This window comes from Schistocerca serialis, chromosome 2, assembly GCF_023864345.2.
Source record: "Schistocerca serialis cubense isolate TAMUIC-IGC-003099 chromosome 2, iqSchSeri2.2, whole genome shotgun sequence".
Classification (NCBI taxonomy): Eukaryota; Metazoa; Arthropoda; class Insecta; order Orthoptera; family Acrididae; genus Schistocerca; species Schistocerca serialis.
Genome location: NC_064639.1, coordinates 168,156,408 through 168,184,360, shown reverse-complemented (window position 1 = coordinate 168,184,360; position 27,953 = coordinate 168,156,408). Strand labels below are relative to the sequence as shown.

The 27,953-nt window shown below is 43.2% G+C and overlaps 1 protein-coding gene across 1 annotated transcript; it reads right to left on the bottom strand.

Annotated features, from left to right (window-relative positions):
* Positions 1-4: 4 nt before the first annotated feature.
* On the bottom strand, positions 5-26,425 carry LOC126455826 (carbonic anhydrase 2-like). Its single transcript, XM_050091588.1, has 3 exons — positions 26,289-26,425; positions 12,174-12,279; positions 5-268 (listed from the first exon to the last, which is right to left on the bottom strand). Exons 1-3 carry the CDS (start codon positions 26,423-26,425, stop codon positions 5-7), a joined length of 507 nt encoding a protein of 168 aa, XP_049947545.1.
* Between the last annotated feature and the right edge of the window lie 1,528 nt (positions 26,426-27,953).

Below are 27,953 nucleotides of genomic sequence, written 5' to 3'. Positions count from 1 at the left end.
CAGACTAGCCATGTAGATGCAAATGTAGATGTAGCGTTACCTGTTCTTCGGTGATGGTATTCGCATTGGGATAGACGAGCCATATGACTGTCTCTGAGCAGGGCGGCCTGGTGAAGCTGCCATTATAGTAGTAGTAGTCGTCCACGGGCACGCCCAACAGTAAGGCGTATTCCAGTGGGCTGCTCGATACAGCGACTCGTTCAGGCCTACGAACGTTGGGCAGCTGTTCCACGATGGGACTCAGCGACCAGTTTTCGTCTTCTGTTATCTGCAACAACGCAGCACACAAGCAATTATACAGCGTGTCTGGACACACTGATTTTTCGTGTACCTGTTCCTGCAACAAAATGACACTGCCTATGTAACAAAAGCCAGTATGTTGTCCTCGACGACGGGTCTTCATCGGAGACAAGAGTGTCGTTAGGAGCTCCCTAGGGAAGTGTGACAGGTCCGCCGTTCTCGATATACGTGAATGATGAGGTGGACAACATGGGCAGCAATCTGGGTCTGTTTGCTGATGATGCTGTGGCGCACGAGAAGGTGTCGTCATTGAGTGGCTGTAGGAGGAGGATACAAGGCGACTTAGATAAATTTCCTAGTTGCTGTTGAAATGCCCGCTAAATCACGGAGGTCTAGCAGGAAATTAGGGCAGTAGAAAGGGCCAAGGGAGTTGCGGTCGAATTCATTTCACAATTGTAATTTATTATCATTTAGTTCACAAATACGCTTTTGAAGGAATTAAATTTCCTTCGCGGCTGAAGGCCTCCAAAAAGATGCTTTAGAATATGTTCAATTTTGAAAAGACGTGACACACAGTTAAATTTACGAATAAGATATATCGAATACATGTATGAGATCAGCACGCGGAGCGGCAGAATGCCGCCGGATTAAATCTTCAAAGTTCCAAATATACTATTATGATTACTGAAGGCAGAAGGCCACAATGTTTTAAGATGCTAACAGGGCTGATAGCCCACAAGGTGCACAGAAAGAGATAAACAAGCGCAATAAGATGACTGAAGGCCGCAAAGTCAAATTCTGCAAATTAAGGGAATATATATTTTAACAATCGGTAAAACAATACATTAAGTTCAAAAATTTCCTTTTGCAACACCAACGGCGGAAGACCCACAATAACAGGTAAAATATTTCAGGCGAAATTACAATAACCTTTCAGGAGCAGGATGCGATAACGTTTGGACTTGAAGGAAACTCTGAGAACATGTTTCCAGGGCTGAAGGCCCACAACTAATTTGCAAAATTAATAATATAAAATACAGTTAAATTACAACAACATTAACGCTGCCAAAAGGATAATTAAGGGAACAGCACTCATGAGTCTCCAGTGGATCGGTCTGCCCTCGCTCACTTAGGCGAGACAGGTGGTGAGTCCAACTACACTTAATTCGCGCGAACCCAACCAAAGTATCACTATCCCCAAACAAACGCGTATGTGTACTGAGCTGCCAAAACTACATACCATGTTGGGCAGCAAGAACATGGGGAGGAAAAGACACTGCCTAAAATCTACGTTAGCGGCCAGGGCAGGTAACCAGAACACTAACGGCCACAAGGCAGAAAATTCCCTTGGTGCACTCGACTATGGATAAATTAATTTGATCAATTCCACATGGCGGTGACTATCTCGGACACTTCACTCGTTGTTGCTCACAGGAAAACCTCCACAACAGCAATGCCGGAACCAGCAACGTAATGCTCAAAACCATTGAGCCTTCAAGTTCTGGGTCGGCGAGTGACGGTTCTCGTACCGATCGGACAGCTCCAGACAGACTCCGACACTGCGCAGAGACCGCCAGCGGCCGACTACGCCGCACGGAGATGTCCTCGGACCAACCGACCGACCAACAATCCACCAAAAGTCAGGCCGGGCTTGAGTGATGCGTGGCGGCAATGGTCGGGCGAGCCATGTCGACGCAGACCTCACTGCTGCTCCAACCCGACTGCACCAGTGCCGCATTGCAACTCCCCGACTAGCACGTCCAGACTGCGCTCCAGACACGTTCCAACCGACTGGCAGATCCGAATTCGCCACCCGAACTCCCTGCCTTACGACAGACAAAGACCGGTAAGTAATAGCAATCGAGCAAAGATACTACGACAGGGGATATATCGATACACGCTGCTAACGCCGCGCACGGTCAGGCAAAGCAGCAACTCAGTGACAGTAGTAATTTAAATTAACGTAGTGCGGCGGAAGTACGTTAACAACAGGGTGTAAAATATATGATGGCAGGAACACGAGCCACGCACTGCTCAGGTGTGATGAATGGCACCTGGCTCTAAATGTAAAAAACTGTAACTTAATGCAGATTAGTACGAAAAACAATCCCGTGATGTTCGAATACGGCACTGGTAGTGTTCTGCCTGCCACAGTCACGCCGATCAAGAAATGCAAAGCTGTTGGAGGTGGAACGATCACCAGCGGTACTTAGGAAGACGAACGATCAACTTCGGTTTACTGGGAGAGTTTTAAGGATGTGTAGATTGAGATATTTCTGGCTTTGGAGCCATAAGACTCTTTCCCAGGATTCAGTCCACAGGTTGGCTCAGTTTATAGTAGATGAGGCGAGATGTAACAGAAGGGGTTAGAGGAAGACGTGGTGCGGCGAATACCAATTCTGCAAGAAATTGCGCCACTTTATAAGGGGATCACCTGACTGGTTGCCAACACAGGACACAGAGAGACAAATTTGTTAGATTCAGTGATTAGTATTTCATAAAGTATAGCTCAGATTTAAATGTCTTTCATGATCAATACACTGTTAATAGCATGTTTCAGTCTATTTATTACAGATTTCAATTTCATAACCATTTTCACCAACGTTAGAGTAACGATATTGTGACGGTACAGTCGCCAAACAGTTGTCTAGAAACTGTGAAACCGGACGCGGCTGCGCCTGCGCGGTTTGTTGCGAGCTGAATGACAAGAGTAGCCGCGCGAATGCGAGTTTGAAGGTAAAAGAGGAAAATAGGGATGGCAGCCGGCCACGTGACGGCCGCGCTGGCCTGACCACAGAGGCACCGACTTTGAAGTTCCAGCGCTAGATGTCGGCGCTCTTTGGGCCTCTGATATTAGGTCGTTCTGGAAGTATGACAAATCCTGGTGACTAGCACACGTTTAGTATGCTCTGAAAACACGTGATCGGAATTCCCCTTGCTCGCTGGCCGTTGGGAGCAAAGACAGAAGACATCGAGAAAGTTCATAGAAGGACAGCTCGTCTAGTATTATCAACAAATGCGGGAGATAGTGCACACAGACATGATACGTGAATCAGAGTGGCAATCATTAAAACAAAGGAGTTTTTCGTCGCGACGGGATCTTCTCATGAAATTTCGATCACCAGTTTTCTCCTCTGATTCCGAAAACATTCTGTTGGCACCCACGTACGTAGGGAGAAATGATCATCACGATGAAATAAGAGAAATCAGGGCTCGCGCAGAAATATTTAACTACCCGCGCGCCGTTCGATAATGGAACTGTAGAGGGACAACTGGAAGGGGGTTCATTGAACCCTGTGCCAGGCACTTCATCGTGAATATCAGAGTAATCACGTAGATGTAGAACAGAGGAAAAGTCCGCCATGACTGGCCAGAGAGACCAGACAAAGCGCTGAATACATCTCAATATAAAAAAAGAAAAAACCATTAAGATATTGAAAAGCCGATGACACAAATAAAAGGAGAATGTTATGATGTGTGCGACGGTTTAGACGCACCCCCAGTATGATTTATAGTTTCTAAGCTATTTTAAAATGAAATGTGTGTGAATTCCTAAGGGACAAAACTGCTGAGGTCATCGAAATGGTTCAAATGGCTCTGAGCACTATGGGACTCAACTGCTGAGGTCATTAGTCCCCTAGAACTTAGAACTAGTTAAATCTAATTAACCTAAGGACATCACAAACATCCATGCCCGAGGCAGGATTCGAACCTGCGACCGTAGCGGTCTTGCGGTTCCAGACTGCAGCGCCTTTAACCGCACGGCCACCGCGGCCGGCGAGGTCATCGGTCCCTAGACTTACACACTACTGAAACTATTTTATGCTAAGAACAACACACACACCCATGCCCGAGGGAGGACTCGAACCTCCGGCAGGAGAGAAGCTATTTTACGTTAAATATTTTGTGAATGGTATAAACATTAAAAATCCTAACTTGACGACACATTTCCCGATTTTTATAAGCGAAGTATCTATGAATACGTCTCATAGAGGTCTGTCAAATAATTAAAACAGAATTGTAATAATCATCACCCGGTTTGAAATAAAGGCTGGGATGTGCATTCCTTGCAGGAAAATAGTGAATTTTAGGAATAAGATTAATTAATACTTTGAAAGTAGCGGCAATGTTGTAAAATCTACATAGTTAGGGAAGTACGATTATGGTGGTTGTTAATTGTTTATATCTATTAGCGACAATATAACAACAAATAACGTTTTCCATGATACAGTTTACGAGAAAACTAATGAATTTAATGAAAAACGAAGGCGGCAATGAAAATCTGAGAAAATTTGCATGCGAATTTATATTCGTAGTTTTTATATGTTCCGGAAGAAAGAAAGTATGTGTTAGGATTCGTGTTACAGTGCGAGGATAGTCGGCAGCCATCATAGCACGGAGAGTCTGATTTAGGTGGCGGTAGGAGGTGTAGAGTCTGATTCTGGCAGTATTCACGAGTAGCCGTTGTGGTGAGTTGTGAATGCGCAGAAAGATAGTCGCTTCGCGGAAGTATTAAAATTTTCTTAAGTGTCTAAACGTGGGCTTATAAAATTTACATGTGTGTTGCCAGAAAACACAAGATCTCTCGTCAGGGAACGATTCAGAAGATTGAAATTTCACCGCCGACGTTAGAGCTGAGTTTTTTGGATCTTGTAATTTTTGCCATTTCGCAAATGGGGAGTTTTAATTTGAATTTTAAGTGACTGGGGCTCAGAAGTGTTGCGAGATTTTAGAATTCGCGAGGAACTGCCTTGGTTTATTTACAGGGTGACAATTATTAAACCATATGAAAAATAAACGTAAATTAGTTACTACGTCGAGCACACACTTAATTCAATATGTACACGTCACTACAGATTTAGGTTATGACACGTTCGATATGGCTGCCATTATTGGCGATGATGTGGCGCGGACGAATATAGAAATACTGTACGACCGCCTGAAGTGTCGGACCATCGATGCTGTCGATGACCTCCTGAATGGCTGCTTTAAGCTCAGCAATGATTTTGGGATCATCGCTGTACACCTTGTGTCTTTAATATAGACCAATAGAAAGGATTCGCATGTGTTCAGAATATGGCGGCCAATCGAGGCCCATGCCAGTGACCCCTGGGTACCCCAGAGCCAGAACACGGTCCTCAAAGTGCTCCTCCAGCACATCAAACACTCTCCTGCTTCGATGGGGTCGAAGTCCATCTCGCATGAACCCCATCTTGCCTAAATCAAGGTCACTTTGGATTATGGGGATGAAATAATCTTTCAAAACCTTCACGTACCGTTCGGCAGTCACCGTGCCATCAATGTCGTACTGATTATTCTGTGACTGGACATTGCACACCACACAGTTACCCGTTGAGGGTGAAGACATTTTTCTACCGCGAAATGCGGATTCTCAGCCCCACAAATGCGCGAATTATGCTTATTTACAAACCCATCCAACTGAAAGTGGGCTTCGTCGCTAAATCATACCATGCATGCGCATACTAATTGTCGTCATGCTACGCAGCCAACCGTTCAGAAGTTACAACGATCTTATTTCATATAATTCAATATTTGTCACCCTGTAAGTTCTTGGCCAGCCGGTGTGGCCGTGCGGTGCTAGGCGCTTCAGTCTGGAACCGCGTGACCGCTACGGTCGCAGGTTCGAATCCTGCCTCGGGCATGGATGTGTGTGATGTCCTTAGGTTGGTTAGGTTTAAGTAGTTGTAAGTTCTAGGGGATTGATGACCACAGATGTTAAGTCCCGTAGTGCTCAGAGCCATTTGAACCATTTTTTTTTTTTTTGTGTAAGTTCTTACACGGCGTAATAAAAATTCGGTATTGGCAATACCGTGAGATGAACAGGTAATATATTCAATTTTTATATGCTTTAACTCTCTTTACGAAAATTCCTGCCCGCATTTAATTGGAAGTTCTTTTTTCTTAGTTGACAATTCTGGGGCGAATGCGACGAGTGAGTAGTCGGCCACTAAACGTAAACACAGCCAGATTATATTAAAAAAAAGGTCCTTCCATTCATTGTGGCCCTTGGTAGAGTGCTGCTAACTGGAACATTGATTCCTTCATAAACTGCACAATAGTGCTGAGGGCACCGAGCTAATTCAGTTATTTTTGGAGATAGGTTCAGTTCCTTTTTTAACCCCATTTTTTGCAAATTAATAGTGAGCACCTGAACTGAATACTGAAGTCGCAGTATCCAGCCGAAGTACTTGGTGTACATTCGGCCCCCAGCAAAGTACGCTACAGAGCGACGTGATTGATGCTGCCTAGTCAGTGTGGAGCTACGGGTTGACGGTATGGTTCGCGCTGCAGGCTACGCTATTGAGGTCTCGGATGAGTGCCACATAATATTGTATTTAAATAACACGACCCTGCGTGCAAAACAAAGAAGAACGCTGTAAAAGTGTATATAAATTTTGTGATCCTGTTTCCTACAAGACGATTGTGACTGATTCTAATATTAACTACGGAATGTGTGACTTTGTAGGCGAATACATGCATAACGTCTTTTTAGCACTTCGTAGCTTTATCTGCCTCGTTTGTGGTGAATAAGTAAAAACTATAGGCATCCCTAATTTGGAACTGGTCAGATCATGTAGTAGAAAAAGCCTCAGTTACTCACCACTTATGTTACAACCTCGCTTCGTGAAAAACGAACTCGCGACCTGAGCTCCACATATACACTGGGACAACGGCATTTGTAGAAGATATTAGATTAATGAAGTATAACAGAATCTCTGTGTTCTACTCTGAAGCGGCGGAACACAACTATACCCCTTATATATCCTACATTTCCGGTACAAATGAACACAGGTACATGTCATTCATCGTATCATGGAGAAGGGTAAGGGAAGTAAGAACTGATGTGGAAAATGAATGTTGATTTCGAAACAGACTAATATCGTCACATTCTATACTTAGCTCAGTTATCATTTGACTTGATGGCATCTCCATAATACCCCTTATTTAACAGCCATTTCAATTCATTTTCATCCGCCTTTCCTTTTTCCCTCCTACCGCCGTAAGCTCAACCACAAAGGAGACCGCGGATAGAATACTAGACAGACTGGCTCTTCAATACTGATCGACTATTTAAGGTCCCCACCAAGTCGCATTAAGGTGATTAGAACGTGAATAACTGTAAAAAATATATTTTTTAAATTTTTGTCTTAAAAATTCTCTGTAGTTTTCTGAACACGGAAAAGTTTACTTCGAGGAAATTGTACCGAAGAAAGCCCAAAAATTAGGGGAATTTAAGTCTCTGCATATGACGATGCTCAATGTTACGCTGGCAACTCCGTTAAAAAAAGAATTCTGTTCTCCCTTCTTTGTTTTTCATGTCTTTTTAGTCTCTAGTAATACAAGATTATTAGAGAAGTAATTACATGGCAGAACTCAAAACGCTAATGAAAGTTTTACCAACTGTACACAGGAATGGATACGAAAACCAGTTTTAGTAGGACTAAATATAGGACTAAATACTTCGAAAATGGGTGTGGTGGATGATCTGCTAAATTTCAGTGATGGTGCAGCGTAAATGTTTAACGTTATGGAATAGATGTGAGTGCCTGATGGACTAAAATGCAAAGAGGTTAGTTGCCATTTACCGCAGGAGAGTCTTCGAAGGAGAGAAGTCAGTGGCAAGAAACAGTAGTCTGAAAAGGAAAAGCAGGAGAGATCAGTACCAGAAACAAGATGAAGTTGGACCAGGGATAGCCTAGTGTTATGCAGGTTAGGTAGAGAAATAAGCTTTAGCTCTAACTTGAATTTGCCGGAAATTCACTCTTCTGATATTCTGTTACACACTGGTTAAAATCTGTTTAAGACGGAGTTTTATACACTGTCTTTAAACATTTTTAACTGAAAAGTACACTCTTCTTACGATTTAAATTTGAAACTTAAAGATTTCAAAAAACTGAGTTAATTGCTGAAATTTTCGATAATCACTATTAAAAAATTGCACCATCATATATGACTGCAACATCTTTTTAAAGGTCTGCTTTCAACATAATAATCTAACAACTTCCGCAAAAAAAAAAAAAAAAAAAATGTCAAATACGATTCAGAAAAAAGTGTGAGACCGAGAGCTTTGGTTCATACATCAAATTGTTGCCAAAAGATCTATTAGAAGGCAGTCAGCATTACATAGGCTTACAACTCTATTTCTTTGAACTCCACTATTTAGAAAAGTGACAAATTTTTCAAGATTTCCTTTTGCGTTTACCAGCCGGGCCCCTTAAAGGAAGACGTCAAAGCAATACAGAGGCGAGTCGCTAAAATTTGTTACCGGCAGTGTCGATCAACAAGTGAGATGCTTTGGGAACTCAAATGGGAATCTCTGGAGGGAAGACGACGGCTTCTCGCGAAATATTAGTGTGAAAATTTAGAGAAGCGGGAACTGCATTATTACGGAACTGTCCTACTGCCGCCAATGTGTATTTCAGGTGAGGACCACGAAGACAAGATAAAAGAAACTAGGACTCCAAAGGAGACATATGGACAGTCGTTTTTCCCTCGCTCCTTTTGCACGTAGAACAAGAAAACAAATGGTTAGAAGTGTAATAACTCTACATTTGTAGCTGTGGTCTTCGGTGCTAACTGCCATGCAGAAGATACAGGTTCGATATCCTGCACTGCCAGGAATCGAAGATATGTGCGGAACAACGGGCCTACTCTGAAATGTAAAAAACTTAGAGATAAGTGCTGCCATCTGTTGCTGGGTACGAGAATTATCAAAACTGACAGTGGTCTCATCGCTAAATATCACTTAGGGATGAGACCAATGTCAGTTTTGATGGTTCCCGTGCCCAGCAACAGTCGATAACACTTATCTGTAAGCTTTCACATTCGACGGTCAGCCCGTTTTTCCGCGCACGTCATCAATTTTTCCTTGATAAGGCTGCAAAGAAATGTTCTCAGCTTCAAGATGCTAACTGAGGACATACTTGACCGAGTAGTTGGGGCTCCAGGTCACAAAAACTGACAATGGCTAAGGGACTGGTCTCCTGACTCCATACCGTATCGAGTGACGCAATTGACAGGGGATGACGTGGCGATCGGTCGGTCCCGATGAGCCTGCCAGTGCCTGTGGACTGAGATCACGTTTACATTAGTGGTACAAAATACCATATGGTCTGTAGATGTACCACGTAACATCTCTTGTGAAACTGATTTTTCATGTTCGTTTTCCTGTGACAACTTGACACACAAATAACACACAATATCTATGGTGACTCTAATTTCCCTATTCCTGTTCCTGCAATTCTACGACACACAAGTAATACTTGAGTACAACGTCTCTGAATATAATTAAATTCCTATTCTTGCTCCCGTAACAACATGGCACGTACACTACGTGATCAAAAGTATCCGGACACCCCCAAAAACATCCGTTTTTCATATTAGGTGCATTGTGCTGCCACCAACTGCCAGGTACTCCATATCAGCGGCCTCATTAGTCATTAAACATTGTAAGAGATCAGAATGCAGAATGGGGCGCTCCGCGGAACTCACGGACCTCGAAAGTGGTCATGTGATTGGGTGTCACTTGTGTCATATGTCTGTACAGGATATTTCTACAGTCCTAAACATCCCTAGGCCCACTGTTTCAGATGTGATGGTGAAGTGGACACGTGAAGGGACACGTACAGCACAAAAGCGTACAGGCTGACTTAGTCTGTTGACTGACAAAGACCGCCGGCAGTGGTGGCCAAGCGGTTCCAGGCGCTACAGTCTTAGGTTAGTTAGTTTTAAGTAGTTCTAAGTTCTAGGGGACTGATGACCTCAGAAGTTAAGTCCCATAGTGCTCAGAGCCATTTGAACCACTTGACAAAGACCGCCGACAGTTGAAGAGGGTCGTAATCTGTTATAGGCAGACTTCTGTCCAGACCATCACACAGGAATTGCAAACTGCATCGGGATCCACAGCAAGTACTATGACAGGTAGGTGGGAGGTGAGAAAACTTGGATTTCATGGTCGACCGGCTGCTCAAAGCCACACATCACCCCGGTAAATGCCAAACGACGCCTCGCTTGGTGTAAGGAGGGTAAACATTGGACGATTGAACAGTGGAAAAACGTTCTGTGGAGTGTCGAATCACGGTACACAATGTGGCGATCCGATGGCAGGATATGGGTATGGTGAATGCCCGCTGAACGTCACCTGCAAACGTGTGTAGTGCCAACAGTAAAATTCGGAGACGGTGGTGTTATGGTGTGGGCGTGTTTTTCGTGGAAGGGGCTTGCACCCCTTGTTATTATGTGTGGCACTATCACAGCATAGGCCTACACTGACGTTTTGAGCACCTTCGTGGTTCCCACTGTTGAAGAGCAATTCGAGGATGGCGACTGCATCTTTCAACACGATTGAGCAGCTGTTCATAACGCACGGCCGCTGGCGGAGTGGTTCCACGGTAATAACATTCCTGTAATGGATGGTCCTGCACGGAATCCTGACCTGAATCCTATAGAACACCTTTGGGATGTTTAGGAACGCCGACTTCGTGTCAGGCCTCACCGACCAACATCGATACCTCTCCTCAGTGCAGCACTCCGTGAAGAATGGGCTGCCATTGCCCAAGAAACCTTCCTGCACCTGAGTGAACGTATTCCTACGAGAGTTGAAGCTGTCATCAAGGCTAAGGGTGGGCCAACACCATACAGAATTCCAGCGTTACCAATGGAGGGCGCCACGAACTTGTAAGCCATTTTCATCCAGGTGCACGGATACTTTTGATCACATAGTGTAAGTTACGTAAAAAGGTCACTGGAGATACTGATTTTCATGTTACTGTTCCTGCAACAAAACGGCACACAAACAATAAACAACATCCTTCATTTGTGTGATCATGGTGTCCGCTATTCCTGTATCATTACTCAAGGTATTTCAATATTGTCTTTGTAATTACTAAGAACTCGTATTTATTCTGCTATATGAATTCCCTTTTATTCAAATGGTTCAAATGGTTCAAATGGCTCTGAGCACTATGGGACTTAACTTCTATGGTCATCAGTCCCCTAGAACTTAGAACTACTTAAACCTAACTAATCTAAGGACATCACGCACATCCATGCCCGAGACAGGATTCGAACCTGTGACCGTAGCGGCCGCGCGGTTCCAGACTGAAGCGCCTACAACCGCTCGGCCACACCGGCCGGCTTCCTTTTATTAAGTTAAAGCATCATCAGTATGTAATCATGTGTTTAACAGCATGGGGTGGGTGTCTCACTTCACTCTCAACTACTTTTTCGCTTTCACATCCTTAGACTCTTTAAAAGCAGCCTGGTTTCTGTATAAATTGTAGATAATCTTTCATTCTCAATATTTTACTCCCGAAAACATCAGATTTCAAACAGTGTATTCCACTCTACAGTGTCAAAACTAGTTTTTCTAATTCTACAAATGCCTTAAATGCGTGTTTTCCATTTTTACTCTATCTCCTAAGACAAATCGTAGGAGCAGAACTGCCTCACGTTTTATCACATTTCTCTACAACCCAAACTGATCCTCCGCCAGGTCGGCCTCTGCAGATAAGCCATGTCAGTATTTTGCGAACAAGGCTAGTTAATCTGATAGTTTGCTAAAACTCAGACCTATCGGTATCTGCCTTTTGTGGAATTGGGATTTTTACGTTCTTCTTGAAGATTGCCATATATCAGGCGTAACAGTTAGGACGTAACCACTTCTCCAAAGGGTCTTAATAACTCTGAGGAAATGTCGACTCCACTTGCCTTGTTTTGACTTAAGACTTTCCCAGATCCGTCAAATTCCTGTGGAAAGTACCGCATCCTCCGTATTATTGTCAATCATTTCGTGTATCCTTTCCATAAATTTTCATCAAGTTTCTCTCCTTTTATATGTCCCTTTTACTTCTAAGTTTCCATTTAGTGTTTACTACTGGCTTGCCCCCTGAGCTTTTGGTGGTCATACTCACAGAGTACATCTGAGACATTTTGAGCACTCCGCCCGGGTGTTGAGAAGCTTCCTCGTAGCTTGGGTATTTCTCGCTGTACATTACCCATTGGCTTTCCATCGGGTACCTGAAAAAGTTATAAATTATGGAACATGTGTAGCTACGCACATTGTCAAATGTTCAAACGTGTGTGAATTCCTAAGGGACCAAACTGCGGAGGTCATCGGTCCCTAGACTTACACACTACTTAAACTAACTTACGCTAAGCGCAAAACACACAATCACACACACAGGGTTTTTGTGTTAGCATATCCGAGGAATAATCATCCCTCATGTAGAGAAACCACTGAAAGATATGAAAGCAAATAAGTCACCAGATCCGCATGGATTCTCAATTCGGTTTTACAAACAGTACTCTACGGCATTGGTCCCTTACGTAGCTATAACCAAACTTTGTGTTCGGGTAATATTTCGGAAATATTATACACCCAAAAACAAAAAAGGACGCATTATGAAGGAATTGTCTGAATGGGACTAAAATTGGCAGACATGTACACGTGTACAAACAAATAATTGTGATTTTAGAAAACTTGAATGATTTATTCAAGAGCAAGATCTTCACAAATAGCGCTTTGGTCCAAGTCAGGCCCTTATGCAAACAGCTTGGCATTGATCGGTTGTCCTCCTGAGGGGTATCGTGCCAAATTCTAATTGGTGCTTTACATTTGAAAATCCCGAGCTGGTTGAAGGGCCCTGCCCATTATGTTCATGGCCAAGTTATAGTTTCGTATGCACGATGACAAACAGTAGAAACTCTCGCAGTGTATGGGCTGTCTTTATCTTGCTGAAATGCAATCCCAGGATGGTTTGTCATGAAGAATAAAAAAACGGGACGTCGAATATCGTCGATGTACCGCTATGTTGTAAGCGGCCCGCAAACGACAACCAAAGGGGTCCTGCTATAAAATGAAATGCCACCTCAGAGCATCATTTCTGGTTGTCGGGCGACAGTGGGGATGGTGTCCCACCGCTCTCCAAGGCGACTCCAGACACGTCTTCGCGGATCATCGTGGGCTGGAACTTCATTGGTTAGACTAGATCAGACTCGGTTTTTGTTCCAGAGACCCAAAAAATGGGATAATTCTGATGAGTGTGGCACATGTCAGAAAGTATACCATAAAAAATATAATAATTACAACTCTGATCATTTATCAGGAGATTGTCAAAATAGGCGAATACATTACAGTAATCTGACGCACTGTCAGAATGAAATATTGTTATGCACTTTCAATATTTATCATACGCAATATACCTAATCTTGACTGCTGTGATGAAATGCTGTCCAAACTGTAATTCAACAGACATTTTTATTAAAGCTGGTCTAAGAGTCACTGTTAAGATATTCATCTATGGAGTAGAAGGAGCTGCCTATCAAAAAATTTTTCAAACTCTGTTTAAACCGTGTTTTATCTGAAACCAAGGTTTTAACGGTTGCTGGAAATTTATTGAAAATGTGTGTTCCGGAATACTAAATCCTTTTTGGACCAAGCTGAGTGATTTTAGGTCTTCATGTAGATTGATTTTATTCCTAGTTTTGATACTGTGTCTTGAGCTGCTGGTTGGAAACCATTTATAATGGATCAAATCAGATAAAGGATCTTTCTTTCTGTGTATTCGCAGCACATTACACTTGTCTACATTGAGATTTAATTGCCATTCCGTGCACCATGTGTCAATTCGTTGCAGATCCTCCTGCATTTCAGTACAATTTTCCATTGTTACAACCTCTCGATATCCAACAGCATCATCCGCAAAAATCCTCAGTGAACTTCCGATGTTTTCCACTAGGTCATTTATGTATGATGTGAGTAGCAACGGTCCTACGACACTCCCCTGCGGCACACCTGAAATCACTCTTACTTCGGAAGGCTTCTCTCCATTGAGAATGACATGCTACGTTCTGTTATCTAGGAACTCTTCAATCCAATCACACAATTGGTCTGATAGTCCATATGCTCTTACTTTGTTCATTGAACTACTGTGGGGAACTGTATCGAACGCCTTGCGGAAGTCAAGAAACACGGCATCTACCTGGGAACCCGTGTCTATGGCCCTCTGAGTCTCGCGGACGAATAGCGCGAGCCGGGTTTCACACGATCGTCTTTTTCGAAACCCATGCTGATTCCTACAGGGCAGATTTCTAGTCTCCAGAAAAGTCATTATACTCGAACATAATACGTGTTCCAAAATTCTACAACTGATAGACGTTAGAGATGTAGGTCTATAGTTCTGCATATCTCTTCTTGAAAACGGGGATGACCTGTGCCCTTTTCCAATCCTTTGGAACGCTACGCTCTTCTAGAGACCTACGGTACACCGCTGCAAGAAGGGGGGCAAGTTCCTAGCTCGCTCGATGTATGTCACCCCCACTGAATCAAAACTGTCTATAAACACAGAAGTATTCCTCGCTCGGGGCACAAGTTGATGTAATTAAACTTTCTTTATCTGAACAAGTACAACAAAAGAAAATCAATGTTCTGTAAAAATTCTTCTTAGTAATGCGAAGGAGAAGTTCGTCACAAACAATTGTTCCACAACGAAACGAAAACAGAGTCTTGAATGCGTAGATTACGTTCTCCTAACCAATGAAGAGTCTATCTTAAAAACAAAGTAAGTATTCAAAGTTCTATCTCACGAGCAGCGAGACTTGTCCGGCTCGGAGCACAGGTCGCGGGAGCGCAGCCGTCCGGATAGTGTGAAGGCGACGTCCGATCCGAGGCGGTGTCCAAACGGCGAGGGTACATCATTTGCTGGCTGCGAAGACGGAACTGTCTTTAGCCGGCACCGCGCGGGCTGAAATACTCGCGTGGCGGAAGGTTACAGTTTTCCTATTAGCTATCGAAAACGGGCGGATGCAGCAAGAGGTGGACGTCTGCAGTGACCCTGCTGCTATCTTCTGCGCCCTCTGGCTGGTTACCGGGAGGCCCTCTGGAGGATGGGTCAGATACATCTTAAACCAACTTGAACGCAAGTGTTGAGCTGATGATAACCCGCCAAGTGTAGGTGCATTGCGGGTTTGCGGCGTCAAAGGCGGAGCAGAAAGAGACGTCACACTGCATAATTTTTTTTCCAGACGCTTCAGATTTTTAATTTTGATAGCATTCCACACTCTTCATTTTCTTACTTTCAGCGTTTGTTTTGCAAGAAAAATTATGAGTTAATTATAGAGTAACGGAATGTCGTGAAGTTTCGTAAATACTTGGAATAATACCTACTGAAACACATTTTTTACTGAAGGAAGTGTATGGCGAACACTGTGTATCACGTACTCGAGTTTTTGGGTGTTTCATGCGTTTCCAAGAACGCCGAGAAGACAGTAAAGGTCACTCATGCTAGGCAGGCCCGTCAACATCAAAAACTGATGAAAATATGTCTATTTCATCGATCGTTGAAACTGTGAGAACTGGCAAAGAATACACGAGGTAAATGTTACATAAGAAATCTAACATGAGAAAACTGTGCGCAGAACTGGTGCCGAAAATTTTCACGATCAACCAAAAAGTAGCTGGTGAAAATGTTTGTACTGACACTTTAAATACCATCGAAAATTATGATAATTTCTCGGTAAGAATGATAAATGTGTCGAATCTTAGTTTTTCATTTATAATCCAGTAACTAAGTTCCAATATTTGCACTGGAAGGTCCCAATTTCACCGAAAACGAAGAAAGCTCGGATGAACAAATCAAGGTCCAAAGCGATGAGACTGTGTTCCTTTGATACTCATGAAACTGTGTATCTTCATTGGAACCCAGAAATTTGAATTATCAACTAATAGTATTGCTTTGAGATTCTTGTTCAACTCCGTGTGAAAATAAGAAAAGGAAAACAACCCGAATTGCGGAACAGAACAATGTCTGTTAAGACGTTTCTAGTGGAGTACAGCATCACAGTGTAAAACCGCCCACCTTATTCGCCTAACATAGCACTATGCGACTTTTATTTACCCTCCAAGACTAAATCTACATTAGAAGGAACAAGATTGCAGTCTGTTGAAGCAGTGGAAGAAGAAGTGGTACCCGTCATCAAGGGGCTCACAGAGGAAGATTTCCAGCACCGTTCCCATCAATGGAAAATTCGCATGGAGCATTGTAGGGATAGAGAAGGGGAGTATATTGAGGGTGACAGTAACTACATATGTATGTTTTTGAAAAAAATTATTTCACACCATTAGTCCCGTTATTTTATAGCATATCTCGTATATTGTCTTGACTGGGTCTGCTGCAAAAATCGATTTCATCTTACTGAGGTCCAAGCAGATATTCTAGCAGCTTTCTTGCTGTCATTAATTACTTAAGTTGCTGTTATTGTAGTTGTGGTCTTCAGTCTAGAGACCGGTTTCATGAATCTGCTTGGTGCATTCATCTCTTGGTTTCCCTCTACGATTTTTACCCTGCACGCTGCCCTCCAATACTAAATCGGTGGTCCCTTGATGCCTCAAAATATCTCCTAAAAACCGATCCCTTCTTCTAGTCAAATTGTGCCACGAAGTTCTCTTCTCCCCAATTCTATTCAATACCTCCTCATTAGTTACGTGATCTATCCATCTGATCTTCAGCATCCTTCTGTAGCGTCACATTTCGAAAGCTTCTATTCTCTTCTTGTGTAAACTATTTATCCTCCACGTTTCACTTCCATACCTGGCTACTCTCCATACGAACACTTTCAGAAACGACTTCCTGACACTTAAATCTATACTCGATGTTAACAAATTTCTCTTCCTCAGAAACGCTTTCCTTGCCATTGCCAGTCTACATTTTATATCCTCTCTACTTCGACCATCATCAGTTATTTTGCTCCCCAAATTGAAAAACTCATTTACTACTTTAAGTGTCTCGTTTCCTAATCTAATTCCCTCGGCATCACCCGATTTAATTCGACTACATCCCATTATCCTCGTTTTGCTTTTGTTGATGTTTTTCTTAGATCCTTCTTTCAAGACACTGTCCATTCCGTTCAGCTGTTCTTCCAGGTCCTTTGCTGTCTCTGACAAAATTACAATGTCATCGGCGAACCTCAAAGTTATTATTTCTTCTCCATGGATTTTAATTCCTATTCCGAATTTTTCTTTTGTTTCCTTTACTGCTTGCTCAATATACAGATTGAATAACATCGGGGAGAGGCTACAACCCTGTCTCACTCCCTTCCCAACCACTGCTTCCCTTCCATGCCCCTCGACTCTTTTAACTGCCATCTGGTTTCTGTACAAATTGTAAATAGCCTTTCGCTCTCTGTATTTTACCCCTGCCACCTTTAGAATTTGAAAGAGAGTATTCCAGTCAACGTTGTCAAAAGCTTTCTCTAAGTCTACAAATGCTAGAAACGTAGGTTTGCCTTTCCTTAATCTATTTTCTAAGATAAGTCATAGGGTCAGTATTGCCTCACGTGCTCCAACATTTCTACGGAATCCAAACTGATCTTCCCTGAGGTCGGCTGCTACCCGTTTTTCCATTCGTCTGTAAATAATTCGTGTTAGTATTTTGCAGCCGTGGCTTATTAAACTGATAGTTCGGTAATTTTCACATCTGTCAGCACTTGCTTTCTTTGGGATTGGAATTATTATATTCTTCTTGAATTCTGGGGGTATTTCGCCTGTATCATACATCTTGCTCACCAGATGGTAGAGTTTTGTAAGGACTGTGAATAAATTTGTGAGCTGAAGTTATTGTGTTGTATTCCTTTAAATACTAGTGAGTTTTGATGCCGAAACCAGGATGTATAAGAAGAGATTAACTGCTGGTACACATTCACAAGGAATTCAACACGTAATTTCAGCTCGCAGATTTAATCACAGCGTCCATTACAGTTTCAGTCACACTTATACACACATCCTGCAGGGGGCAGCACAGTCTACAGTTTCGTATACAACACCAACAGATGGCATAAGAGTCTCTTATTTCCCTATGTCCGCCCCCCACCACCCACCACCCCTCCACCCCTAGCTGCACCGATTGACTGGTCTTGGTGCCTTCCAACTGCCAGAGATGCATCTTGTCATCTCGGTCCGGCCGCATCTCTTCCACCACTGCTACCTACCACAAGCGCCATGGTTTTAGTCCCATAGTGCTCAGAGCCATTTGAACCATTTTTTTACGTCCTCCTGAAGTAGAAAGACTTCTCCAGCTCTTGACCTTCTTCTTGAGGAATATCCCTTCACTTCATGGTAGCTTCTTAGGAGATAGGGTTATTCATTTTTCCGCCTAGGCCAAATGTCCTCATTTACCTCTCGTCTTAGTCAGAACTGCTTGGCCAGATCCTTTCTAGTTACTAGTTCTAGCCCACTTGAAATGGTGACTAGTTTGCCACATTTAGGAATTGAGATGGTGTCAATGCCGTATCACTCTATCCGTGAGTGATGGGTCTTGAGTTTATTGTGGCTTCCATTACTATCAAAATGGCATTAAGCTCTCTTTATCGACCAACCACCTTTCTCAAGCAACGCTTGATGGAGCCTGTTATACCTTCCCACCAGGAGAATAACAGACTCTTCTGCCATCTGTTGGTAATGTGTATGAAACTAGACTGTGCTGCCCTCTGCAGTGTGAGTTTATAACTGTAACTGAAACTGTAATGAATGCTGTGAATAAAGCTGTAAACCGAAGTTACTACCCTGAATTCCTTTAAATGCTAGTGAGTAGCAACAGATGTAGTGGACATTCTTAAGCGCCCGGTGCGAAGCTGTTTATACTGAAATAAATTTACACTTTTGAATCAAAACAGTCTGACCAGCTGCTTAGTAGCGTATTGATCCATTTTTGGAAAGAAATGCAGAAGCGATTCTGCATTGCTTGAATTCCACCTTCCGTCCCCTTACTGGAACTAAACCCTCTCCCTACTATCCACTTCTCCATGATGATCACCCCTTCCCTGACACCCTTAGTAAGGCCAATCACTTTGCCTCCTACCTCTCCGATGTTTTTTCCATCCCCGACGATCCCCAATTCGATTACTCCCTCTTACCGGATGTCCGCGATCGAACTGACAACTCTGTCCCTCCCCTCGCACCTGGTTTCCAGTACTTGGACAACATGGCACACACGGAACTCAATGCCCCTATCACTACACAGGATCTCATTGCTACACTCCGCACAAAACGCAACACCGCTTCTGGTCACGATCGTGTCACCTTTGTGAAGCTCCTGTCTCTTTCCCCTCCACCCTGGCCAGGGTCTACAATGTAGTCCTGTCCACCGGCTACTACCTCGACCTGTGGAAAACCTCCCGTATCCTGATGTTCCTTAAACACAGTAAACTGCCATCCACCGTCTCCAAAAAAAAAAAAAAAAATGGTTCAAATGGCTCTGAGCACTATGGGACTTAACAGCTGTGGTCATCAATCCCCTAGAACTTAGAACTGCTTAAACCTAACTAACCTAAGGACATCACACACATCCATGCCCGAGGCAGGATTCGAACCTGCGACCGTAGCAGTAGCGCGGTTCCGGACTGCGCGCCTAGAACCGCGAGACCACCGCTGCCGGCCCCACCGTCTCCTCCTACCTTCCCATCATCCTTACCTCGGTCTTCAGCAATGTCCTGGAATCCATCCTCACCTGATGTATCCACCAGCATCTCCCTCAGCACCGCCTCTTCCCGTTACCCAGTGTGGCTTTCAGCCGTCCTGCTCTTCTGATGATCTTCTCCTCCAGCTCACTCGTCTTCTTTCCTAACAGCTTAATTCCCGTCGCTCCGCAATCTTCCTCTCCCTGGACCTCGAACGTGCCTATGACCGCGTATGGCATTCTGGTCTCCTTTTCAAGCTCCAAACCTTCGCCCTTCCCATTAACTACGTCCGTCTGATCGGCTCCTTTCCCTCCCACCATCCATAACACTGATTCCTACACCTTTTTTCCCTCCATCGGTGTGCCGCAAGGCTCCGTCCTCTGCCCCCTTCTGTACCTTTTGTATATGGCGGACATGCCGACGCCGTCACCCCCCTCCACCTTCTCCAGTTTGCCGATGACACCGCCTTCCTTGCCCTCGCCCCCAGCCTTAAGTACCTTGGCGTCACGCTCGACCGTCGCCTCTCCTAGACCCCCCTCTCTGGACAATCCAAGCCAAGGCACGCTCCCGACTCCTGCTCCCCAAGCTCATTTCCGGCCGTACGTGGGGTCTGGACCCTCCACCATCCTCCACACCTATAAATCCCTCATCCGCCCTATCCACTGTTATGCCCATCCTGCCTGGATCTCCGCCCCCCTACCTTTTACAAGTCCCTTCAGATCCTTGAACGCCATGCTCTCCACCTCGCTTATCGCATCCGTCTCCCATCCCCCACGCGGATCCTGTATGACCTCATTCTGTTCCCCCACCTCCTCCTTTTCCTTGAAAGGATATGGATCCTCTACGCCTCCCATAAACTCGATCCTCCTCACCCGCTTGTCTCCCCCATCCTCTCCCCCTCCCCTGCCCACTGCCGCGCCTGTATTCCCATGTCCCACCTGCTCTCCATCTCTCCACCCACTTTACCCTCTCCCAAGGTGGCTTCCGTCAGCTCCCCCTCCCTGATGATGCCCTCCTCCCCTCCATCTACCCCTCCTTCCAACTTTGATCCTCCCTCCCTCTTCCTGTGTTTGCTTCTTTGGGCACCCTCCCTCCCATCTCTCCCCCTTCCCTCCCTCCTCCATTTCTCCCCACTCCTCCCCCAGGCTTCCCCTCCCCTGTCCCTCTACTCCTCCTCCCATCTCCTCAGCCATTGGCATCTTTGTTCTCCCCTCTCCCCCATCCCTCTTCTTCCCCTCTTGGCAGGTCCCCAGACTCGCATACGCTACATGGACATTCCCGCGCCGGAGGTCATCGCCATCAGTGTCTCGTGTGTGCCGTCGTGTTTAGTGTTCAGTGTTCACCGTCGCACTCCATCGTTCACCTGTGCCATCGACATCTTCAGTGTTTGTGCGTCGTGTCAACAGTTTGTAGTGTGGATTATCGTCGAGTGTGAACGGCTCCGTGTTTGTCTTTATGTGTCTACTGTTTTATTACCCACCGTTATGTAACTTATGTGTATTCTTTCTGTTGTTTCTTTGTCTATCTATGGCTGCAGAGCAGCGTAAGATGCTGCTGACAGCCTGCCTGTTGTACGGCTTTAAAAATGACAATTAAGAAAAAAAAATTGAATTCCGCGAGTGCTTGCAAGGTTTCTCGAGGTATGCGGCACCGGATATCTACGCAGAGATCATACAAATCCCATTAATTATGGGCCGATGGTTTATGAGTGCGAAGCTGGCGCCCAATGGTGTCCCAGACATGTTCCACAGCAGTCATATCAGACGAAGTTAGTGGTCAAGGCATCTCTGTGACGCTGCCACAAAGCTCCTCTCACTGTTGTGCGACCCTGGCCTTGTGACACAGACAATTATCCAGCTATCCAGCTGGAAGAGGTCATCACTATCAGGGAAGAAATCAAGCTTGGAGCGATGAAGGTAATCCATAATAATGTTCGCGTAGTCCAGCGGAACAGCAGAGAATCGAAACATTTGAGGTCTGCTGCGACACATGAATGTCGAAAATTAGGAGGACTCATAAGGTAAGGAAAGAGAAGGTTCTCCTCAGGATCCGCGAGGAAAGGAAAATGGGGAAACACTGGCAAGAAGAAGGTACAGGGTGGTAGGACATCTGTTTCTCAGTTGCTTAAGCGTACAAAAATCGCACTCCACACTGACTTTCCTGCTCTATTTTGTGTGATGACTCGGCTGTATTGAGTTCGTGCCACTTCCAGAACCTTTCTATTAACTCTTCACCCCCTTAGCTCCAACCATTACTGGCTTTCAGCTATGCAGGATTGTTCTGTCTATGAAATATTATTACAATTTGGAGTGCTATAGTCATCCGCGCGAGCACTACTGCTACACTCTGAAACAAAGTTAGTGTATTTTACTTCACTGCTTCCCTAGATTCAATCCATGTGCGTAATTTCAGGCACATCAGAACTAATTACAGTTAATTTGCTTTTTACTTAGAATACTTACCAACGAAAAGTAAATATTCTCTATACATTAATTTGTGGAATCAGTGTCAAAGGTGAAAAAACTTACAGAGTTTAGCAGAGATCCTGAGTATGGCTGGAATAATTGCAAGAGCTGAGTAATGAAGGTCCTTACTGCGATATTTCTGACTCAGAGAACGAGTATTGTGTACATGAAAGTGATCATGATTCAGGAACAGAACAAAAAATGTCAGAAAATAATGAATATGAAGCACAGGAACAAGTGTTTCAGGATATATTTCTTTTAGGACAAGATGAAATAGCTAAAGGGATGAAAAGTGAATATGTTACCAATGCTAGAACAAGATCTTGTAACATTATTACACATTTACCTGCACCCAAAAATGAAGCTCATGTAACAAAGAAATGGTTATTACGAAGTCATTTTTGTATGAAAATGTAATACCCGTTATTGTACCACGTTCTAATACTCACAGCAATGAAGCTCGTGGTAACATTTCTAAGGAAACGAATGCTTAAGATACAGATTTTATGAAGATCAAAGCTTTCATTGGTTTGTAAAATCTGTGTGAATCTCTGAGGCGTTCTAGAAAGAGGCTATCGACTTCGTAGGATAACTTCGGGCAATGTACTGGAATGATGCTAGTTATTTATAAAAGAAAACCGATTCACTTCGCACTTCTGAGATGTCTGCGGTGTGATAGTATCGTTGATAGAGGTGTTCACAGAAAGACTGACTGGTTGGCTGCTATCAGAGAGGTACTAGAGCTATCTGACAACAGTTGCCAAAAATATTTATCACCTAGAGCAGGGGTTGCCAGCCCGCGGTCCGCAGCTGGCCCGCGGAGTGCTAATTTTTGGCCCGCGGAACTGTTTCATATGAAAGAAAACTTCAGCTTTTATTTCACGTAAAGCCCCAAAAAAGAACATTCCATCAAGCGCCCTTCGTCTCATATCCAATTACAATAGGATTATCTCAGTTAATTGACTCTACTATCGTTAGGTTTTTCGCCTATATTCCTGGTTGAAAAAATCGCTATGTTGGATTTATTTTGAAGAAAATATAGTTCGCCTTGTCGACATGCAACCAGTAACCAACTTTAGTATGAATTATGCAACCGGATAAGTTTGTTGCGCTGCACAAGTGAGATGAGTGCTAGACATAGCCAATACAGCACACATTTTATTTTACTGCAAACTCACAACAGTATCGGCCGTGAACTTACGTGGTGCACGTTGGATCGCGATAGTCCTATCATCACTTTAAGTAAGTAAATCTAGATTTTTTAATCTGTGATTCTTGTCTTAAAATTTTAGTGGGCTTGTATTTTTTTATGTATTCAGTTATGGTGAGCAGGTACAACAATCGACATTAGCTGTTGTTTCTGCCTCAGTATCTTCTTTTAATTTTAGTAAAACAAAACAAACAAATATTTAATTGTAATAATGTGTTTGTGATGACGTTTAAGGATTCCGCATTACAAAGGTGTAAAAGGGACCCTCCTAATTCTACTTTTCCATCTGTCTTTCTTTGTTATTTACAGTAACTAATAATGTTATCTGCTTGAAATACATAATAGTTCTAAGAAACAATCAAAACAAAAGAAGCCGAAATGCGGGTCGAAATATTAAGGCAAGGTTGCTACTTTAAGTGAAGCATATGTAATTTTTTATATATATGGCACATGACGTTTATAACTAAAACATCAATTTCCTAAAGAAGTTGAATGCCCGTGTAAAAAATTCTCGAGACACCAGACTATGAAGTTTCCCAAGTGCGTATAATACTCAAAGGAAAGACCGATAACTGGATGAGCAGTGTAGCTCTGTGACACGACACTTGCCTTCCATGCGGGGGCCAGGGTTTGATTCTCAGATGGGTTGTATTTCTCAACATAGGTGGCTAGTTGAGATATATTTTGAAACATATTCACATGCTCTACAAGTGTTTCTGCTAAGCGTGAAATGCATAAAGACTGAAAAAAAGAAGAAGAAGAAAAGAACACAGCGCTCAAGAGTCGTAATTGCTGGATTGCTGGTTCGCGTCTAGTTCCGACATTACTTTTTTAGTTTTTTCCGTTCAATTCGAATACCCATCTCATCTAAATATATGCTATTTAGCACATATGTAATTGTCATTTTTATGAAAATGCACATGTTCTTATACCTAATTATATTTCACACACACAAATCAAATTTTCATTGCAGATATAAATACCTAATTACTGATCCTTTATATATTAGATTGTTGTAGAAAAAGAAAACCATTTCAGATTAATTTTTTTTCATCCTCATGTACCTTACGCTTCACCGAAATGCCCGTGAAACATTGTTTAAAATTTTTTTTTTAAATTTTGCACAACTGGGAGTAGAAGGCCACCCACGTGGTGGTTGGGTATCCTAGCACAGAGTCACACAGCCCATCAAAAGAGTCAGCTTTGTTTACGGTGTTAAACAACTTCGGGGAACTTTAAAGCAGAAATTGCAGGGAATTTTTGAGAGTTGTATCGAACTGCTTTAGGTAACTGATATATGATTCTGAACTTCAAGTACCATATATATAAAAAATTACAAAACTCCGATTATCGAGTGGTCTCTTAGTCAGTTGCCGACTTATGGTGAAAAAGTCTGTTTCAGCTCAAGACGTAAACTTGGTATGGCGTCAACTAGTAAAGAAATAGGACCTAAGAAGAGGAAAGTTACAAAGGACCTGAGAACTTTTCAAAGTAAGTGGAATGTAGACTATTGTTTTGTGGGTTACAAATAAAACCGATATGTCTGGTATACAATAAATCCGTCTCGGTTCCGAAGGCATATAACATCAAACGGCATTACGAGACTAAACACGCACTTGTGTTTGGTAAGTACAAAGGACAGTTTCGACAAGACTAGGTGAAAGACTTAAAAAAGAAACTTTCTGCTCAGCAGAAGACATTTACAAGGGCCAATTCAAAGTCAAGATGCTAAGTGAAAGCGAGTTATGCAATAGTTCTGATAATGGCTAAAACACAAAGACATATTCAGATGGCGAAATAGTTAAGGAATGCTTACAGACCATTGTTGAAACTGAGTGTCCAGAAAAGGAAAAGGATTTCTCAAAAATAAGCCTGTCTCGTCAAACTATTACTAGATATGTGGACGACATTGGAAGACTTGAAAATAATTTAAAAAATCGTGCATATGAGTTTGTATTTTATTTTATAGCTTTGGATGAACGCACAGTTATGGCGGATACCACGCGAGTGGCGATTTGTCAGAAGCGTTATTGCTCATTTTAATCAAACTGAAGAACTAGCGGTATTGTATTCACTTACGGATACCACGAAGCCACAAGATTTGTTGGTAGCAGTTATATCGACATCAAGTGGCTTTTCGTTAAAACTTAACAACCTATCGGGACTAACAACGCATGGTGTCCCAGAAATGATTGGGAAACACTAAGGTTTAGTTCGGTTGATGAAAACGACAACTGAGCTGCGGTGCGCTGTGTTCAGACACAATGGAACTCTGTTCCGCGTTTAAGTCTGATGTTAGTTTCGCTACTGTTCTCCGCCTGCCCTGCCTACGACGTCTGACATCCTAATGGCGGATGGCCGCCCAATCCCACAGCGTCTGGATATGATTTCATCTTGGTTGCGCCACAAGTTGAAGACACTCACTACGCACTCCCCGAACACCTGACAAGTCGAGCAGTTTCCGGAAAACTCGTACCGAGCCTTCGGGCCATCACAGTCTGACCACAGTGGAACTCAGATATACCGCGTGCTTTCCCCATGCTACACATGGACAGAACGCTCACTGATACAACATGCAACATGCATGTGTCTGATTAACAGTCATTCCTCGCCAGGTGATGCTGCTATCACGTGAACGGGTTTATAACGATTGTAAGTCGGTGGTCATAATGTTCTGGCTGATAGGTATATAGTCCTTGGGCTCTTCACAGTTGAGTGTCACCATGATTTGGAGACAAAAGTAGAGGTCCAACTACATTGTCGCTCAGGATGACTAGTCTGGTGCGTCAATTGTTGGGGAGATATTCCCCTTCTGACTTCAGGCCATCCCACCTATCGTGGACACAGCAGAACCATTTGTGGTGGTACAGCAGCAGTACAGATTGTTGTCAGTGGCTCACCTCTCTTGATTGATAGTGTGTTCGCTGCCCTTGGAGTCGTCTGAGCCCCAGTAGAACTCCAGGTGGTGCAGGTAGTAGCGACCGTCCAGAGGCCCACCCTCAACGTAGAGGTAGTCTGCATCCTGCAGCTGCATCATCACTGTGGACAGGAGGCAGAGTGTCGGGAGGTCTGGGTAGAGTCTTGGGTTTAACAAATGAAACAGACTTGGCACATAGGACATCCGCAACAGAGAGGCATGTTAATTAATTCAGGTGTACTAAGTATTTATTTTAACCCACGACTGCGTTCGGGATTTTAAAAATCCTTTCTTCAGGTGTATGAAACTGAAACATACACTAAATGAACATAAACATGCGGTTCGATTGAATCACTTCAGGTTTCTAAAATAATATGTCACAGGATAAGGACTATTTCTCTGAATTCCCATTCGTTTATTATTTCGCCTTAATCATCTTTACGTATTAGTGATATTTAGTCTACTACAGGGCGCTCAGTCTGATCGTGTAGATTTTCCGTTTTGTTTCTAGCATCGCTACACTTACGTTGTAGAATTGTTATGATGGTTTTCATATTTATAGGTTTTTGTGCACATCACTTGGCCCCTTAATGTATGCTATATACATGATGACTGATTTGGTATTACTTTTTATCACAGCTTTTATTGTATACTCCCCTCTTCACTCATTTGGCCTATCTATCATTGCCTTGTTGCCTATTACAGACGTATTTTACAAACAAATTTGTTTTGAATGGCCATCCTCCGCAGTAAGCACAGAAATACTTCTTTGGTAAATAAAACCGCCTTTTCTTACTGCTACTTAATTTATTTTTCTCAGACGTGTTTCGCCTTTTTCTTGCTCTAAGGCGTCACCAGTGGGATCTATAACGATACAGTTTTGTTACTTTTAGATTATCAAACAGTTCACGTCACGACTTTTTATGCAAACAAGTAATTACTTACGGTTTTCTGTGATCTGCGTTTCCTCTCACTTGTCTGGAGGTCGCACCATCACTTTGTCATCGTCACATAAGCACAATTTTGTATTCCAAACTTTTACTTTTTCACGCTCTTCGCCATGTTCCTCCTTTTCGTAATGTACTATTACTCTTATGCCACACGATATAGCTTTTTCTATCAGTTTCTTCTATATATCACTTTTCAAATCAGTTGTCACACCAAAGCTTTCAACCACTCGCTAACAGCTACTACATTCACACTCTACAACTCAAACCACCAATCCCCCGCCCCCTCCTCCCCCCACACGTACATACACTCACACACTCTTCAGTTCTCTCTCTCTCTCTCTCTCTCTTACACACACACACACACACAGACGATATAAACTCCATGAATAGATGTTCGTTTTGAACATATACTTCGTTAGGTTGGCAACATGTATGTAAGCAGACCAAAGAGAAGGAAACACATAATAATATTACAATATTTACGTTGTTAAATGCACTGTGTCGGAAGAGTTAGTAATATCAGGTGGCAAAAGAATAGCAGTACACCACAAAAAAGGAAGGAGAAACATGGTGAACAGCGTGAAAAAGTTCGGAATACAAAATTGTACTTATTTGTCGATAATAAAGTGGTAGTACGACTTCAAGACCAGATGAGAGGAAACGCAGATCACAGCAAACCGTAAAAATTCGCGACGTGG